Source organism: Alligator sinensis, unplaced genomic scaffold, assembly GCF_000455745.1.
Source record: "Alligator sinensis unplaced genomic scaffold, ASM45574v1 scaffold301_2, whole genome shotgun sequence".
In the NCBI taxonomy this organism is placed as follows: Eukaryota; Metazoa; Chordata; order Crocodylia; family Alligatoridae; genus Alligator; species Alligator sinensis.
In genome coordinates, this window is record NW_005841874.1 from 3,950,216 (window position 1) to 3,966,928 (window position 16,713).

General features: G+C 45.8%; 1 protein-coding gene across 1 annotated transcript in view; it reads right to left on the reverse strand.

Moving 5' to 3' along the window:
* USP13 (ubiquitin specific peptidase 13) overlaps positions 1-16,713 on the reverse strand; it is a 74,424-nt gene that overhangs the window by 11,344 nt on the left and 46,367 nt on the right. Inside the window, exons 11-17 of the mRNA XM_006017142.3 lie at positions 10,645-10,770; positions 9,331-9,484; positions 7,037-7,211; positions 5,383-5,471; positions 4,931-5,053; positions 2,164-2,190; positions 743-886 (exon numbers count right to left, since the gene is read on the reverse strand). Of these exons, the coding sequence (XP_006017204.1) occupies positions 743-886; positions 2,164-2,190; positions 4,931-5,053; positions 5,383-5,471; positions 7,037-7,211; positions 9,331-9,484; positions 10,645-10,770 (838 nt within the window). The remainder of the gene's footprint in view (positions 1-742; positions 887-2,163; positions 2,191-4,930; positions 5,054-5,382; positions 5,472-7,036; positions 7,212-9,330; positions 9,485-10,644; positions 10,771-16,713) is intronic.

The window sequence follows — 16,713 nt, forward strand, 5'->3', positions numbered from 1 at the left end:
TAGGGCCTGTCCTGCTGCCCTCTCACCAAGCGGGTGGCCCTCCTCTGAACCCTCTCCAGGCTGGCCACGTCCCTTTTGAAGTGCAGCGCCCAGTACTGGACGCAGTACTCCGACTGCGACCTGACCAAAGTCGCCTAGAGGGGGAGGATCACCTCTCTGGACCGGCTTGAGATGCATCTTTGGATGCATGACAAGGTATGGCTGGCTTTGCTGGCTGCAGTTTGGCATTGGCGGCTCATGTTCATCTTGGAGTCAATAATGACTCCAAGATCCCGTTCCGTCTCCATGCTTTCAAGACAGGAACTCCCCAGGCTGTATGTGTGCTGTGGATTCCTTCTCCCAAGGTGCAGCACCCTGCATTTGTCTACGTTGAACCCCATCCTATTCTCATCTGCCCACTTTTGTAGTCTGTCTAAATCTATTTACAGCCTCTCTCTCCCTTCAAGTGTGTCCACCTCGCCCCACATCTTAGCGTCATCAGCAAACTTGGACAGCGTGCTTTCCACCCCCTCGTCCAAGTCGAGGACAAGGGGGTGGAAAGTCAAGGACGAGGTATAAACTGTTGCTTACAGCAACAGTTTATACCAACATGGCAACAGATTAGGAAAATGCCATGTTTGTGTTCGCTGGTTGTTATGGGGACATCAGTTATTTTCTTCCACCAAATTGTCACAATACATACTGACCCAAGCGAGATGCACAGCAGAGCAAAAACCACATCCACACCCTTGAGATTACTGACCTGGTTCTTCCATGTGTGCGATGATCCAGTTGAAAGCCACCTCTGCACCCAAGTTGCCAGTATAGTAAACAGCTTTCCGACATGCTTCCAATGGGAAGCCCATCTCCGCTAGTTGCATCACTGAAGAATCATCGATATCTGGAACTACAAGCAAATACGCTCCAACATAAGAGGTCAAACCAAGCTTTATCATATAGGGTGTTGTATATTCTGTCAGATGGCATACGTCACTTCGATTGTATTAACACTGCAGTAAAGAGTGCATTTAAAAAACAAAGTCTGGGTAAAGCACTATAACAGTAATTAGAGATTTACTTATAAACTTTGATCTTAATAATTTACACACTAGCCTTTATTCTGAGGAGGCACTGTATTTACAGGAAACAGGATCACTCATCACTGATGTGCCAACCCCTCTGGGCCCTTTAATTTCAGGCATTAATGTCGGTGGTGCCTGGAACATCAATTCAATGAGGAGCACAGTGCTGATACAATAGTATAATTGTAAATAGAAGTGCAACTGTAACCACTCTCACTAATATTACAAGTAATACATGTAATCTTCCATTTAGAAATGACTGTGCTCTTTAGTCACCTTGTCTGCATAGATAATGGTTAAAAATTTCCAACCTAGTAAATATTAATCAACACATTACTTAGCTCCCTGTTGTAGACTATGGAGAAACTCCCACTAAGGTCAACAGGAGAAAGACTGGCTTTCACTTTGCCCAGGGCTGGCTCAAAGTCTCCCACTTACCCTGCTACTTAAGTTGTCGAGATTGCTTATACAAGTCCTCCAAACTGGAGTGAATTTTGCCATGTAAGGAAGGCAGCTTGTTGCTCATGCTCCTTAGATACTTTTTCAATATGAATGCCTCGCTTATTCTTTGTTGTTGGAGAAGCCTTAACATTAACTTCAACATGCTTTGCATCTAGCCCTATATATACACACACTTGAAAAGCGAATGCAAAGTTTATCCAAATGGCTGCTGATAAGGAAAACCAGGAACCCTGGTTTTCCCTGATAAAAAGTTGCAAATTCTCTGATACAAAAAAAGCCACAAATTCTCTGACAATGACCCCAAAATCCATGGTTAAAATGAAAGGCCCCTCACTCCCTCCCCACAACCACCCTGGTCCTGCTGGTGCCCCTTACTCCTCCCCCACAGCCCCCTAGCCCTGTTCGTGCCCCTCATTCACCCCCCCAAAATCTCCCAGCCCTGCTCGTGTCCCTTGCCCCCGCTCTTCTTTTAAGCGGATGTTAAAAGAAACACAACCCCAAATAGACATATAAATGCACATGGGAAGAGACTCCATGCATATCTATGCAATGCCCACTCACTGAACTATACAGCATGTTGATTTCTTTGAACACTTGAAATAGCAACATAAGGTGATAAGCAGAAAAATGAGATACATACGCTCCATGAAATGGTTCATCACGTGACCTGGAAAGTGAGAAAGCAAAATAAGGAGAAAAAATGAGTCTACAAGAAGTTCCACGTGGGAGGAGAAAAAGGACCAGTTTCATTGTTTACAAAAGCATTTGATCGGATTATTAAAAGGTAGCATACACATGCTGCTGGAAGGACACAAAAGTAACCCACTAAGTTAGCATTCAGCGTCCACAGTACCATAAATTAATAGTGAATGGGATGATTGCTGACCTTGGCGCATTTAAAAGTGGGAACACCATGACTACTGTGAATAAAGTTTCACCAAACTGAACAATTTATTTGCTCAAAATATCTTGTATGCACTTAGATGTAGGCATTTTTAACTGAAAACCTATATAAATCCTATAAGCATGAGGCTGGAGGAAGAAAGGTATGGTTAGGCAACAATAACTTTAGGAAGTTTTACTCCTCCCTGTGAAAGTTAAAAGCCAGGAGCAGCTAAAACTTAATTTAGCACTGATATCTTCCCTGAATTGACATGTCAGGCCAGTAATAATTTTCACCTCCTTCCTAGACCTCCTGAAAACTCACTTGTTCTCCAAAGTTAATATGACAGCCAGCCTCTTGACCAATGCTGGGAGTTGAAGCAAAGAGACTAGCTACATAGATATGGACAGATTGAGGGATAAAGTCAGGTATAGCTAGTATTATGTAGAAAAGTCTACATATGGGTTATACATCCTATCACTAACTACAACTCTCTCCAAGCACCGTTTTGGATGCAGCTTGTATTTATAGACTGCAGAGTCTCAGACAGAGAAACTGAATCTTTCTGAGTGTAAATGTGTGCATGGACAGTGCCCAGCACAGTATACACCAGAGTCTTATAGCAAGGGGCTGGGACACGGAGAGACCAAAAGAGCTAGAATGAACCAGCAGCAGCTTTCTGTAGTTTTATTTTCATTGTAAAAACTAGAGCCACAAGCAACTGACAGCTCCAAAGTTAGCCTTCCAAAATGAAAACCACACGTTTCAAAGGAGCTCAAAAACCCTGAGTAAAGCATCTTCAGAGGGGGAACAAAATTAAAAGCACTATTGGTCTGCATGTTTCTGCAGCCTCTAGTCTTATACCAAAATACATACAGGGATTGGTTTTCTTCCATATTTAAAGCACTCGCTGCAGTAAAAACACTTGGCTTAATATCCAAGTAAATAAATAATCCAATTACGGAACAAGAACAGCTGCATCATTCTGGCAGCTCATTAAATATTGAAGCATCGGAGCTCAAGCCACCATAAAGAAAATTTCAGTCATCCGTGTCCAAGGTCAGAGGATAATCAAGTGACGTTAATACTATAAAGTATTTCATCGTCTCAAAGCAGGGAGAAAGTAAGCTCTAAGGTTCCCGTTACTAATGTCTTCTAATAGAAAAGGATTGTTTCAGCATCACGTTGTGTTAAACATGTGTGGTAGTTTGAACGTTACAGCTGATCTAACCAAGAGCCTGACTGATGTTCAGTTCTACGTTTGTACGGCCCCAGCACAGTAAAGCCCTGGCCTACGATTGGGATTTTTATGCTCTACTGCAACACAAATAAAAAATTATAATTCTTGCTGTTTGGAATGAGCAAGCAGAGGATTTCAGACTAGTACAGCGGGAGAGTTGTTCTCTTTAGTAGCGCTGTTCTCCTCTGTATTAACCGCACTCGTGCCATAGATGAAGGCATCCAGTTTGAAGTGTACCGCACCTCCTGAAGTACAACCACCACCTATGTTTGGCATCATCCAAGCCAACGGATGGCCTGGGATTGAAGAGCTGAGCAGCCCTTCAAAAATGGGAGGCTGAGATCCTACAGCAAGAACTCTACTGCATGACTGCAATATTAAGCTTCTTAGGAGATCAGGACCTTCAAGACACTGATAGGCAAAGATCAGATAGCCTAATACCATTCAGGCATAAGTACATCAAGGCTAAATTTAAATAATAATTAGCACAACTCTTGCAGAATTAGACGTCTGTCCTCCAAACACAAGAAATATCTGGTTAGAGTTCCACTCTGCTTCTGGCACCAACCATGGATCCTGTCATAGCTGGCTGAAATGACATTATTTATTTCAGCCCCTGGACTATTTAAGTACAATGTTTTGATGATACTAAACAAAGGACCCTGCTCTCAAAGGCTGCATCTGGCCTCACGTATCTTCTGGGGCAGGGAGCAGCTTTTTAGTATGCATGTGGACCCCAATCCGTGACGGGAACTTCTAAGGTGCTGTTACAATACGACTGATTCTAATACTAATACCAAGGGATACAGGGCAAATGATGGAGTCAGCTGGGAACCTAGCCACTTAATGTCCTAGAGCAGACTCATCTAGGAGTAATTTACTTCTACATGCCTTAAAAGGGTTTAAGCAGGAATAAGAATACAACCTGGTGCAAAGGTGAAAAAAGGGAACTGAAATGTTCATTTATTCTACTGCAAAGAATGTGACCCCCCAAGTAAAGGCTTCTTAAGTGGTGCTAAGGCAGCAGCCATGGCATGATTTCCAATCAATCGACAGAAGCTGCGGATGGTCCGCACTGCTGAATAATGAGTGAGCACTGGCTTGGCTTGCTACTACCTGTACTCTAAATCCAGGTACCAGATCATGCTTTGTGTGAACTGCTAGAGCACGGCAGCCAAAACGTACCTTCAAAAGAACGAGTAGAGAAGTGAAGCAAAAGAGACTAACTATTCTGGCAAAGGAAAGGGGGGCACCTGGAGGGATCCTGCTGACAGAGGAAAGTACCTTTGGGGTCATCAGGAATGACAATGGGTGGAGCAATGTCTGGAAGTTCCTCTTCTCCTGGCTGGAGGCCTGTGGCACGGAGGTGATTGACGTCTAGTAGATCTGGCATGTCTATGGAAACATCTGCACATACAGAGACAAAGCTTATGAATGCCTTCAAGCATGAGCCCTGTGTTGAATGTCACATGCTGCAGTGAAGGGAACCCAACACAAGCCACAAACATGATTATTTTCCTTGAAGCAGATGATGGGTCCATCATCTTTGCTATGAAAACTGACTTTTTATTCTGCAAACCAGGGGTTCTGTTGAGTTCAACGAGGAAAGGAGAGGCCACTGAATTTTGTTACAAATGCGAGACTCGAACCAGGTTCTCACTGAGCTCAACAAAGTACCCGCGTCTTTTAGAAGACCTGAACTGAATGGGGAGGAGGAAGACATGCGAGAGACATACCAAGCTTCTTGGGTATCCAGTCCAGACCAAAGGTGAACTTCTTTATCTGCACAACCAAGTACTCAGGAAACGAAGTAAAACGAGATGTTCTGGGAAACGCAAGAAAGTTCGGTCATCAGGACACAAACTGCAGTGCCTCAGCCATGCTCACACAAATTGTTTTTGGCTTGAAAGAGGTTGCCAGCGTTAGATCTCCTGCATTCGCCCAAGCAAAAGTGAATCCCACAAGATCCTGTGTATATTTAAACCACAAAGACTAAGGTTCAGTGGCAATGTCTGCTTTCCTGACATGTAAAGTAGGTCAATATTTATCCTTCGTCATCTTTCTGAACCGCCACAGAAAGATCAATGGGAGTTCTGCAAGAAGTAAGGTGCAAGGATGGGACCCCGTGAGCTAACCTATACTAATATTCAAGACCTATTCCAACTGTCTTTATGCTGAATGCCGGGAGTTATATATTCAATGCTATGTGTGGGGACTTACATGAGCAGTTCCTTTAAATAAGAATCGCATGCCTAAAAGTGTAGGGCATTAGGTGGCTGATAAAGAGGACAGTAGTATTTTTATTTTTCAAATGGTATCATCTTTAAGATCAGCAACACTGGCTATCAAGAAATAACCTTTCTACAAGGCATACAACCCCCCAAAATCTGCGATGACATCTGCTATTAACATCCAAATAAAAGGTCATTCCTCAGGCTAAGCAAATGTGACCTATTTATTTACCATTCAGTGGATCATCACAACCCTCAGTGGGGTAGATTTGCGTTGACCTGCACATTTTATATTATGCGCTCCACCAGTAATCCTGATCTACCCTCAGCTGCATCACCATCTCTTTCCTGTCATGACCCAAAAGGCATGATTGTGTGTGTGCTTCGGCACCAGAATTATCCCCACCAAGTTGCAGCTTCATTGCACGGGAGAGTTTCCTGTAGCAAGAGGAAACCCCGGTGCAGGGACGAGTTTCCCGCCTTTTCTGCAGCTTCTTTTGCAGAGTGCATTGCTCATGTTGCAAGAGGAATGCACGGTGCAAAAGAGTTCCCGCCGCTGGTATGTAAATTCGTTCCCCGTGATTGGCTAGTTCTAAATTATTCACACGTGGCGGCTAGCGATTGGCTTGTTAGCCGTATAAGAGGCTTGAGCGGTTTCCACCCAAGCCGAAGAGGACTCCACATCCATCTCGTGGGGACTCTGGGTACATGGCAGGGTAATAGAAACCCTGTGTGAGATCCAGAGGAGCTTGGCGACCTGATCCATCGCCCACCTCTTCCCGTCTTCGAGCGCGACTTTTATAAGACGTATTTACGATTTCTATTTTGGTGGCTCATTCACCCAGAGCAACCGGAGCTCTGCACCGTGGAGCCTAGCAACCTCCACGAGACCGTCTGTGTTGCGTCTGTCTGTAACTGCAACTCCATCAAGTTTTCCAGCCTACACCACTGCCATCTCGGTGTAAGTAAACAATCTTTAAAACTACCACTACGCGTTTGTGCCTAATTCCAGCTCGACGGCCTTCCCTCTCCAACCCGGCGTGCCCGGGCTGCTGGCTACAGCCCGCGTGCAGCACGAAAAAGGGCTCGGGTCGCTCCTGGTCTGCACATTTCCCACGTGTTTGTCATGTTGGTTTTTAATATGGAACTGCCCACTTACTTAACTCCTGCAGATTTTGCTTGAAGGGCACTGCTCCAGAAGTCATCTACGTTGCTCGGTTCAGAAAAGGCCTGCAGACACGCGCTAAATGGGATCCTGGCACGGACGAGCTCTGGTGGTGGTCTCCTAGCAGCTTCTGCCTCTCTCCTCTTTAGTTCATAGGCAATTAATTCATCTGAGAAATACACAGGATGCTGATGGCTAAATGAACAAGGCACTTCTGATGCATCTTTCATTAGTCTTATTTTTCACAAGCTTTTAAAATCTTGCTTGGGAAAAATTAACTTTTACATGGATCTGACTCAGTTCAGGGGACATCAAGGCTATATCAGGCTCATAGCCCAGAATTTTAGTTAGCATGCCTGATCACAGCGAGGACAGAGCAGTACAAATGCGTGGAGACAAACAACTACATTTTTCATGGCAGGATCTTTATTTTATGATCCAGCAACTACATTTTTCACGGCAGCTTTATTTCCATGCGAACAGCTATACTCTGTTGGCTTCATCAGCTCATTCTGATGCAGCAAACCATTGCTGGTCTATGCCTCCACTGGACCTTTCTTAATAAGTTGCTGTTGGATGGCAGTGTTTATCACGTTGATGCTGGCCAGTTAACGAAACACATGGAATACACAACATTATAAATGCTGCTATAGGAATAAGATGCCTTTAAAAAAAAACAAAAAGCAGTGCCAGTTACTAAGGAGTATGGCATGTTTTCCATCACTTAATCCTCAAATCAGGGTTGAATGGCTTTCTAAAATACTTGCTCCAGTTCAGCTGCTCATTGGCGGCTCCATGTGGGGACCAGAGTGGAATTCTAGGGTCTGTTTTAATGAGATCCGGCTACATGATGATAACATCCCCTTCCAGCTTTAAGGTCTATTAAATCGTATAGACCTAAGTGGCTGCCTACAAACTCATCCGGGGAGATCAACAGTAAATAGGTAGAGCCCTTTTCTCTGATTTAAAAAAAACAAACCAATTTTCAGTTAAAAAAAAAAAAAGTAACCCCAAATCCACATTCTTCCACAATTAAAATGAAATACCACTATATGTACATCTATGTATTGGTAGTGTTTCATTTAAAAATCACAGAAAAATGTGCATTTGGGGTTACTTTTTTTTTTTAACTGAAAATTGGGGATTTTTTTGAAATCAGAGAAAACCAGGATCCCTGCCCATCACTAGTCCAATTCCCACCTTTGGCTCTACCAGTGATCCTAGCCCTGCGCCCCCTTACACACCTGCAGGCTTGCTCCCACAGTGTTCTTCAGGGGGACAACCCCCGATATAACGGACACACTTGCCACATATCTTTACTCCTTTTAAGATTTGCCTCTCCCATGAAACACAGCCACTGAGCTTGGTTCAACAGATGACACTGAAACCGTTCACTGTCCTTCCTTTCACTCTCTATAAGACCTGTCACTAACAACGTAGCACCAGTGCATTTGTACGTGCGCTGTGCCCCACCTTCCGGACTCTCAGTTTGTACCTTAAAACCGCAAGCTCTTTCCTATACTTGCAGGCTGCCCAGTCCAGCAGGGGCCCTGATCCCAATTGGGACATTTTAATGTGAAAGCGTATTACTCCAAGCAGATGCAAGTGTGCAAAGAACATGCACGCCGAAGCGGCAGTGTGAAGCCAGCACTGCTGCTACAGGGCCAGGCTGAGGCCATGCTCCATGTCCCAGGCTGCAGCCTGGATCGAACCTGCAGGTATGGAGCAAGGGTAAGTGATATGGGGAGGGGTGGCTGGAGAAGAGGGGACGGAGGCTGTGGAGGTGAAGAAGTGATGGGGGTGGAGATGGGGGAAAGGGGTCAGGGATGGGAAGAAGCAGGAGGTGCAGAGGTGGCGGGGTGCAGGCAGCAGCCATAGGTCTGACCCCGGGGTCAGGGTTGGAGCCACAGCAGCTGCCTGCCCGCCCCTTCCCCCAGCCTCATACTCAATTCCAAGAAAAGGGGCTTCTCTCATCCCCATGTTAAAATTGTGGGGGACGACAACCTCATCTTGGAAACAGAGTAAATCTGGCATCTCTCAATGATAAAACCCATTTGTTTTATTTTCCTAGGAGGCAAATTAAAACAGCCTGAGCTCTGGATGCCTCTTCCTATTGGGGCACTCCTCCCAGGCTCTGGAAATACTCAACCAGACTTGACTCCTGGTTTTATCTCTGTTGCTTCCAACACACCCAAGGGCATGATGTTACATCCACCTTCATCTGTTCCCGACTGCTGGTTTTAGAAAGGCGGCAGCCACAGACTGCCCTGGCACGTTTCAGTCCTTACCTTTGTTCGTTGCTGCCTCCATAGCCACCGGCAGTTGCATGATATAGTCGACCCTCTCTGTGTACCGGACTTTCCGGGACTGGCAGCACTGCGTACGTTCTTCCACCAGGAACCGAAAAACATCGCTGGGGTTTTCCGAACCAACAGGGTTTCTCTGAAAGGAAGAGTCGATCCAATCACTTGAGCACAGTGACAATAAATCCACATTTTTAGAGTCCAGGGGAGCTGGTTGTTTAAGAGTCATCATCCCTGTCCCATGACCTTGCATCTGAAGACACCCCACCCACCGAGATGCTGCGGTCCGGGAGGCTTCCCGCAGACAAAAGTGCCTGCCCACTCAGAGCAACTTACAGGATGGGAACCCACCTCTAGACATGATTTACTGACTGAACAGAAGGGTCAGGAAGGAGGCAGCTTATCAAAGTGAGGGCTCTATTATGGGCTATGGAAAATCCTTTGCACCAGCGTCAAAACAGTACCAATTTCTTGTCAATTATCCAGCCGAGAGTGCCATAGAAATAATACACCTCCTCTCCGCTCATGTTAATTGTCTGTTATCAGGCTTGCACAGAAAGATATCTATAAACCAGGCCCGTAATCAGCGCATGGGATTTGGATCCGAATAACTTCACCCGGAGTGCAGCACATGACTGAGCATCCTTAATGCACATGAGGGAAGGCGGAGAATTGGTCGTCTTCTCTGTAAATCTCCCACTTCACTGCCTCCTGGACAGAATTAGCATTCACAATATTGACTCTTTTGTGGTGCACTAGATTGTAGCTCAATGGCAGTGACATTTTATGTACTAATAATCTGCTACTAAACTGACATAGCGCTTTCAGCCTGGCAGTTCTTCCTGCTGTAATGATTCGATAGCATGCACCAGGGATTTGGAAGGGAGCTGGGCATGGTGATTTACTTGCTTCAGAAGAGGATGGAAAGGTGGAACAACAACAACATCTGGTCCATTTAATATTCACAGGCAGACTTGGCCGTTGTAAATATATGGACATGTAATTCTACACTGAGTAACAGCTGAAAGAGAGAATCACATGTGTTTATAACACTTACAGCTTGCTAAATGATGCTTAACCTGCTTATTGCTAATGAGGTTGTACTGACATTTTTGGCTGGGTGACTGCATGAGACGCTAAAGATGGGGGGAAATGTCTTGGTATAGAAACCAACACAGTTAAAAGTGGTACAAATCTCTCATGTAGTATGTTAAGAGATACTCAGATCACATCATGACCCAATTCTCATCCCCTAACACAAGAAGAGATCAACAGAAGAAATAGTAAGCACACTCTCACCTCTACAAGATTTATAAGGTGCAGGAAAAACTCCTGTGCATCTTGCTGTCTACTGGAGGAAAATTCAGGGTGCCCCTTACTTATCAAAGCCTTAAACATTCGAGGAGAAATTCCATTGTGCTGAGGCTAAAAACAAGTGAAAGAAATGTTTTTCAGAAGCATTGCTTCACATTGCTCAGAATTACACACTGGCTTGTGACGGGTCAAGTTAAGTTGCAAAGAGCCACGAGAAATAAGCCATGTCACAGCAAGCAATTCATAATTCACTATCCAGAAACTTGACTGACACAGAACATAAGCTGACTAAGAGGCCTTTTTTCCTTTTAGGACATCAAAGCACTTGAATTTAAACCACTGAAAAAGATCTGGAAACAAGCAGTAGACACCAGCCCTGCCTTACAACCTTTGCTCTGCCGGGCTGAGCCCCTGGAGAGCTGCTCTAAGCATGTCCCATGCCGAAACCGTGCTACAAGAAGCAACATGTGGAAGGACTAAATGCACCATTGTGCAGTGCCTTGTGCCCCGCTGAATTGCGTGCGCGGTCACCTGCATACACGCCAGCTGCCCTTCCCTGCGTGGTGGACAACCAGACTGGCTGCAGCAAGGACTATTTGTAGCAAATTGTCACAGTTCACACTGCGTGATATGAAAAGTGCATCGGCACCCAAAGGGATCGTGTACCATTCATTTCTGTGCTGAGTTATGTGGGGTGCATGGGGAGAGGAGCACAACAACCACCTTTTTCTGGCTTTGAGAATCTGTAGTGGTCGTGACAGGGCACAAGAGAGCAAAAATAAGTACAAAAGAGTACAAAAATAAATACATTCCCAGAGGGCATCCTGAGGACAAGGGGGCACTGACAGGTGGTCTGTGCAGGGTGTGTGAAGCGGTTAAGAGTTGCACATGACCAGCCAGTACTTACGAAGCCAGCCAGAACTACGATTTTATCTTAGCAAAGCCCCTGTCTGGCAGTTGCTCCTGCTGTGCCCTGCACTGCCCACATCCTTTGGAAGGACTGGGTGCTATGAACTCCCTCAAGGGCGTCACTCAAAGAAGATGCACTGTGGTGACAGAAAGGGGCTGCTGTGTACCTCAATCCCCTATTTCCCGATTTTCTAATGTTTCAGTAGAGGATTGTCTGGAAGAGGACATGGCTGCAACATACCAGCTCACCAGGCTTTTTCCCAATGCATATAGATATTTGATAATGTTGATTATCAAATTACTTCTTTGATCAACTGGGGGTTGTCTTTGGAGACCAAAATACTCTAAATTGCACCTCTAATTCGGGTCTCGGCTTTGCTGTGACAGCAATATTAGAGAGGCAGTAGCACCAGCTGAGTTTAAGGCTGTACTGGATTTCTTTTAAAACTAGTGAAAAAGACTATAAATGCACAGTTTCTTGGGTTTACAGCAATATTTTAAAACTGATTCACATCATTCGTGAATGACTAGTTTTTTACAGCGTTTTGCAGAAAAAACATAGTTGGAGATGTACAATGACTGGTTTTAGCAGAGGCACATCACTACATTTTGTCCAGCACCTGTCATTTCCTTCTTTCTCCAACACCTAAAGTACTTTAAAATATTTAGCTTTTACAACACTTTGAAAATCAGGTCTTTAATCAGGAACTGTTCTTTGGGCAAAATTTCCCAAAGGCAGCCCTTGTAAAATGCAAGAAAAGAACAACTATAAGCCCAGCACAAATCCTCAGGAGTCTGTTAAGGAAGGACTTTAACTCGCTGTATACAAGTGCTGCTCAAATCTGTGACCGCAGCATTCAACCCTGAGCCAGTTACTCTGACACCAGCCAGCCTGCAAAGACTATGGCTTGCAACAGACCCCCCAGCCCTGATGTACATGTCATGTCCCCTGGCCCGTCACTCTGGCCTGAACCACATTGCTGTCAGGGTAAAAGTTGGATCTAACTTTTTAAATATTGTTTCACCAATGGGACAGTGGGCTCTAGACACTAGCTGACATCTATCCCAAGTGGGTTATAACAGTTTTGGAAGAGCCAGAATCATAGTTTAAGCTAGGGGTGGCCAAATTGTGACAAGTGCCACGCACAGGGGCTGCCCATGCCACATGCGGCACATGGCTGATCAGAGAGGGGAGAGGCAGAACAGCAGCAGACAGGGCAGGAAGCAGAAGGCAGAGCAAGATGTCAGGCAGGGAGCGGAGAGCAAAGTAGTCAGCAGAGAGCAAAGCTGCAGATTGGGCAGAGGAAGGGGATCAGAGTGGCACTCAGGGAGGGTGTGGGACTAATTTGTGGCAGACCTGCCAAAAAGGTTGGCCCCCACTGCTTTAAATTATGGGCATGCACAACAGCTGCAGCAGCAGCAACATTAAGAGCATTATCGTGTTGACACGGTGCAACATTTTGCCAGAATCTCAGGAACTCCTTGCTCAAGTGATTTCAAATTTGCCCCACAAACCCAACCATGGGACTCCATATTGTACAGCAATTTTCAAGGCCATCCAAGCCAGGATGTGTATTTAGAGCACTTAGAAAGTGTCACTGTAGTGCGGCAAACCCATCCCCATCATCTCTATAGCGGTGTTAGCCCCTACGTATGAAAACAGAACTGGCATGAAATACAATGCACATAAACCACATTTTTAATAAAGGAAGCTTTCACTCAGGAGGCCTAATTCTGATCTTGGTTTTATTAATGTAAGCCAGAACTAATCCCCATTTAGATCCATGGAAATCAACAGTAGGCTCTCAGTTGTTAATGCTTGTTCAGCTGCTGGCAGTATGGCTGGGGGACTGTCATGCTGAGCTGCTCTTTAAGAACTTCTGTAAACATCCAGAGACTTGATAGCGATGGGATGAGTAGATGCGCTGGGGCTTTCTGAATTCTGGGTTATAGCATATCAGTGACCTTAACCGCCCTGCATCAAAGGGGGAGGGGAGATTCAAAAATGAACCTTGGGCTACTGTACACCCGGCACTCTTCTCAGCCAGAAGCAAGCACCCTGCCTGGCAGCCGCCAGGCTCACCCAGATTATTAAGGCACTGGATTTGGAACTGAGCCCTGTTTCCATTTAAATGCACCTTTGAGTCAACTATCTGAGCAGGGACAACAGCAATGTGCAATGCACAGCACTCTCCAAATGAGGATCTCTCACATACAGAAAGTCCTTTCCTCCGTGACGGCAGCTTGATCAATTTGATCCAAAAAACAAAAATAGTAGCAACGACCTGAATTAAAAAAAAACCCAATCAGCTCCTAGCTGGTGACTCATGGGGACTTGGAGCCTCACTTCATTTTTACAATCAAGCGCTGCTCTTCCTATACTGTTTTATTGTGGTGGAAAGAAGATTTTAGCACCACAGAACTGGGAATATTTATAGAACCCTGAGCATACTTTCCTTATCAGCAGTTGCAAGATAGTTTAGCTAAATATACACTAAACTGGACCACTGAAGGTCTCACATAAGTGCCTTGACAGGCGGCACCCACTGACATCAGCAAGGGATGGATTTCCAAAGACCTGGGATGTTAAAGAATCATTTGCACTTAGCAAAAAGTGTGAAGTGAACACAAAGCAAGCTTCATGTCACCCCCCACCTGCCCCAAGCAACACAACACTTAAAAGGTGCAGCTGAAAATCCCGACACATGCTACAAAAACTTTGGAAAGTACAATGTGCACTGTGCTATAATCACATTTTTCTGAAAATCTCCTACCACTGCAATGTTATTCAGACAGCTCCACCAGACGGAGGGACGGTGGAAAATGTCCACCCTGGCATTTTCGTAATAGCGCGAATGATTCAAGCAGGTGAAAAACATTCCACCCCTGACCCCACGTTTTGAGTTGCTGTAGCAAGAAGATAAATGCGGTGTGCAAAAAACTACAATTTCATTTAAGCTAACTTATGAGCAATGCTACGTATTCTTGTGGTGACAGTAGATGGAGTCCTTTCCCTTAGTGCAGGGCTGTCCAAATTTTAAGTGGCTGGGGGCAACATGTTGGAGAGGCCATGGGGCTGTATACCATGTGCGCACAAGGCCCCCCCACCCTGGCACCATGCGTATGGGCAGGCTCACCCCGCCCTGCAGTGTGCACAATGCCCTGCCTCACTTCGGCTGCCCAGCTGCAGGTCCCTGCACTGCATGGGCACTCCAGATGGCCAGCTCCCCTGGTGCTGCTGGTTGCACTGTACTGTCCTACCCTGCCCCCTGCAATGAAGACATCAAGCAGAAGCTGGAGGAAGGAGCAGGACACCGCAGGTGCTGCAAAGCAGTTCATCAATGTACTTGCTCAGGATTGGAGCATGTGAATAGGAGCGGGTGTGTTCGTGGCTGTCACAGCTGGGCCACATCTGCTGTGGGGTAGACACTGCTAGTCACTATCAACACTAATCCGAAGAGAGTCTCCTAAAAGCCTTTCCCTTCATTTCTCAGCCTTTGTGACGTATTCATATTAGCTCTTAACTTTACAGGAAACACGAGCAAGATTTGGCAGAATTTCTATAACCCGAGTAAACCACGGCGGGGCAAAGCTGCTCGTTCAGAGGAAGCATCCACGGAGGCAGGGTTACAGAACACACAGGCGGCTCCCGCATCCCCGAGACTCCATCTTTGTCCAAAAATCGGTTCGCTGAAGAAGTCCCTCCCCGACAGTCTCGTTTCAGGAGGGAGAAATCTTTGCATCAAGAACGTAGGGCACACGGGGGCAGAGGAAATGCAGGTTTCCATGGCAACTGTCACTCGGCTTCTGTGACACAAGCATGTCCAGCTTCTGTTGTTCCTAAAAATACATCTTGGAATTCATCAGACGTGCCTCTTCCGAGAAGGCAAGTTCCTCTCCGGATACAGTATCTGCAATGCTCGTTGCAAGTTGACCTTTTGTTTCTAAACATCCCGACCTCCAGGGCGTCGGGTTTGGGTCCCTGGGCTGGGCTGGGCCGGGCTGGGGGTAACAAAGGTCAGCGCAGACTCAGACAAGCCAGATCCAAAGGCAACCGTTGTGCCAAAGTAAACTGCGTATACAAGAGCACAAATACAAAGCCATCACGTGTGCATGGCCAGACAGCAGCTGCATTGCCATGACAACTAACAGATTGCTTCCAGGACACAATAGACTCTCCCAAGGATTCCCGGTAGCACTGAACCGAGAGGTGAGGAACCCCAGTTAATGATACTCTTGCGCTCTCAAGGCAGAGGAAAGATGAGCTGTGAAAGAGCAGCCTGGGGAGGAGAAGAGACTGCACTGCCTATAGTCAGGGCTCCGGAAGGAGCAGCCGGCAGAGCAAAGTCCAGAGCACAGCGAGCTGAAAGGGGGCACAAGTTTGCCATGGAGCAGCTGAGATGCAGCAATTGTCCGTGAGTCCATTCTCAACCCACAGTAAGTGAAAGCTAAGCCAGAGCAGTCTTCAGTGAAACAGGGCTAAATACCAGGACTTAGCTTTTACTTACCATAGGATAAGAATGGGCATGTAGAAAGCTACTGCAGGTCAGCTGCTCTGTGCTAAAAGTCTGCCACCTCTTTTTTAGGTCCCTGTAATTTCTCTGCTTGTTCAGACCCTAAGAGAATGGGGTAGTTAACATGCCCCCAAGCCTGATCCCCAAATCTGAGTTCAGCACCAGATTTGGAGCTAAATTTCAAAGACTAGACCTATAGCCCAAAGCACACCAAATGGATCCAGATCATGCCAGGACAAAAAGTGTTAAACCCGCCAACACATCTCCAGCACTCCCACAATAACTGCACCCCACAACAGAGCCATCACTGTTCCTGGATCTTACACCTGCAACCTCCGGTGTAATACATCTCATCCATTGCACTAAATGCCCTGATGGAAAATATGTACAAGAAAACAAACAACTGTGTACCAGAATGAACACGCACCGAAAATCTATCAAAGACAAAAATACCCAATTACCTGTGGGGGCACACTTCTCACAAGACAACGACTCTCTCTCCAATCTCTCAGTTCTAACCCTCAAAGGGAATTTACATAACACCTTTCGTAGACGAACCTATGAACTTCACTTCATCAACCTACTGGATACAAAAAATCATGGACTAAATACAGGCATTGGATTTATGGCA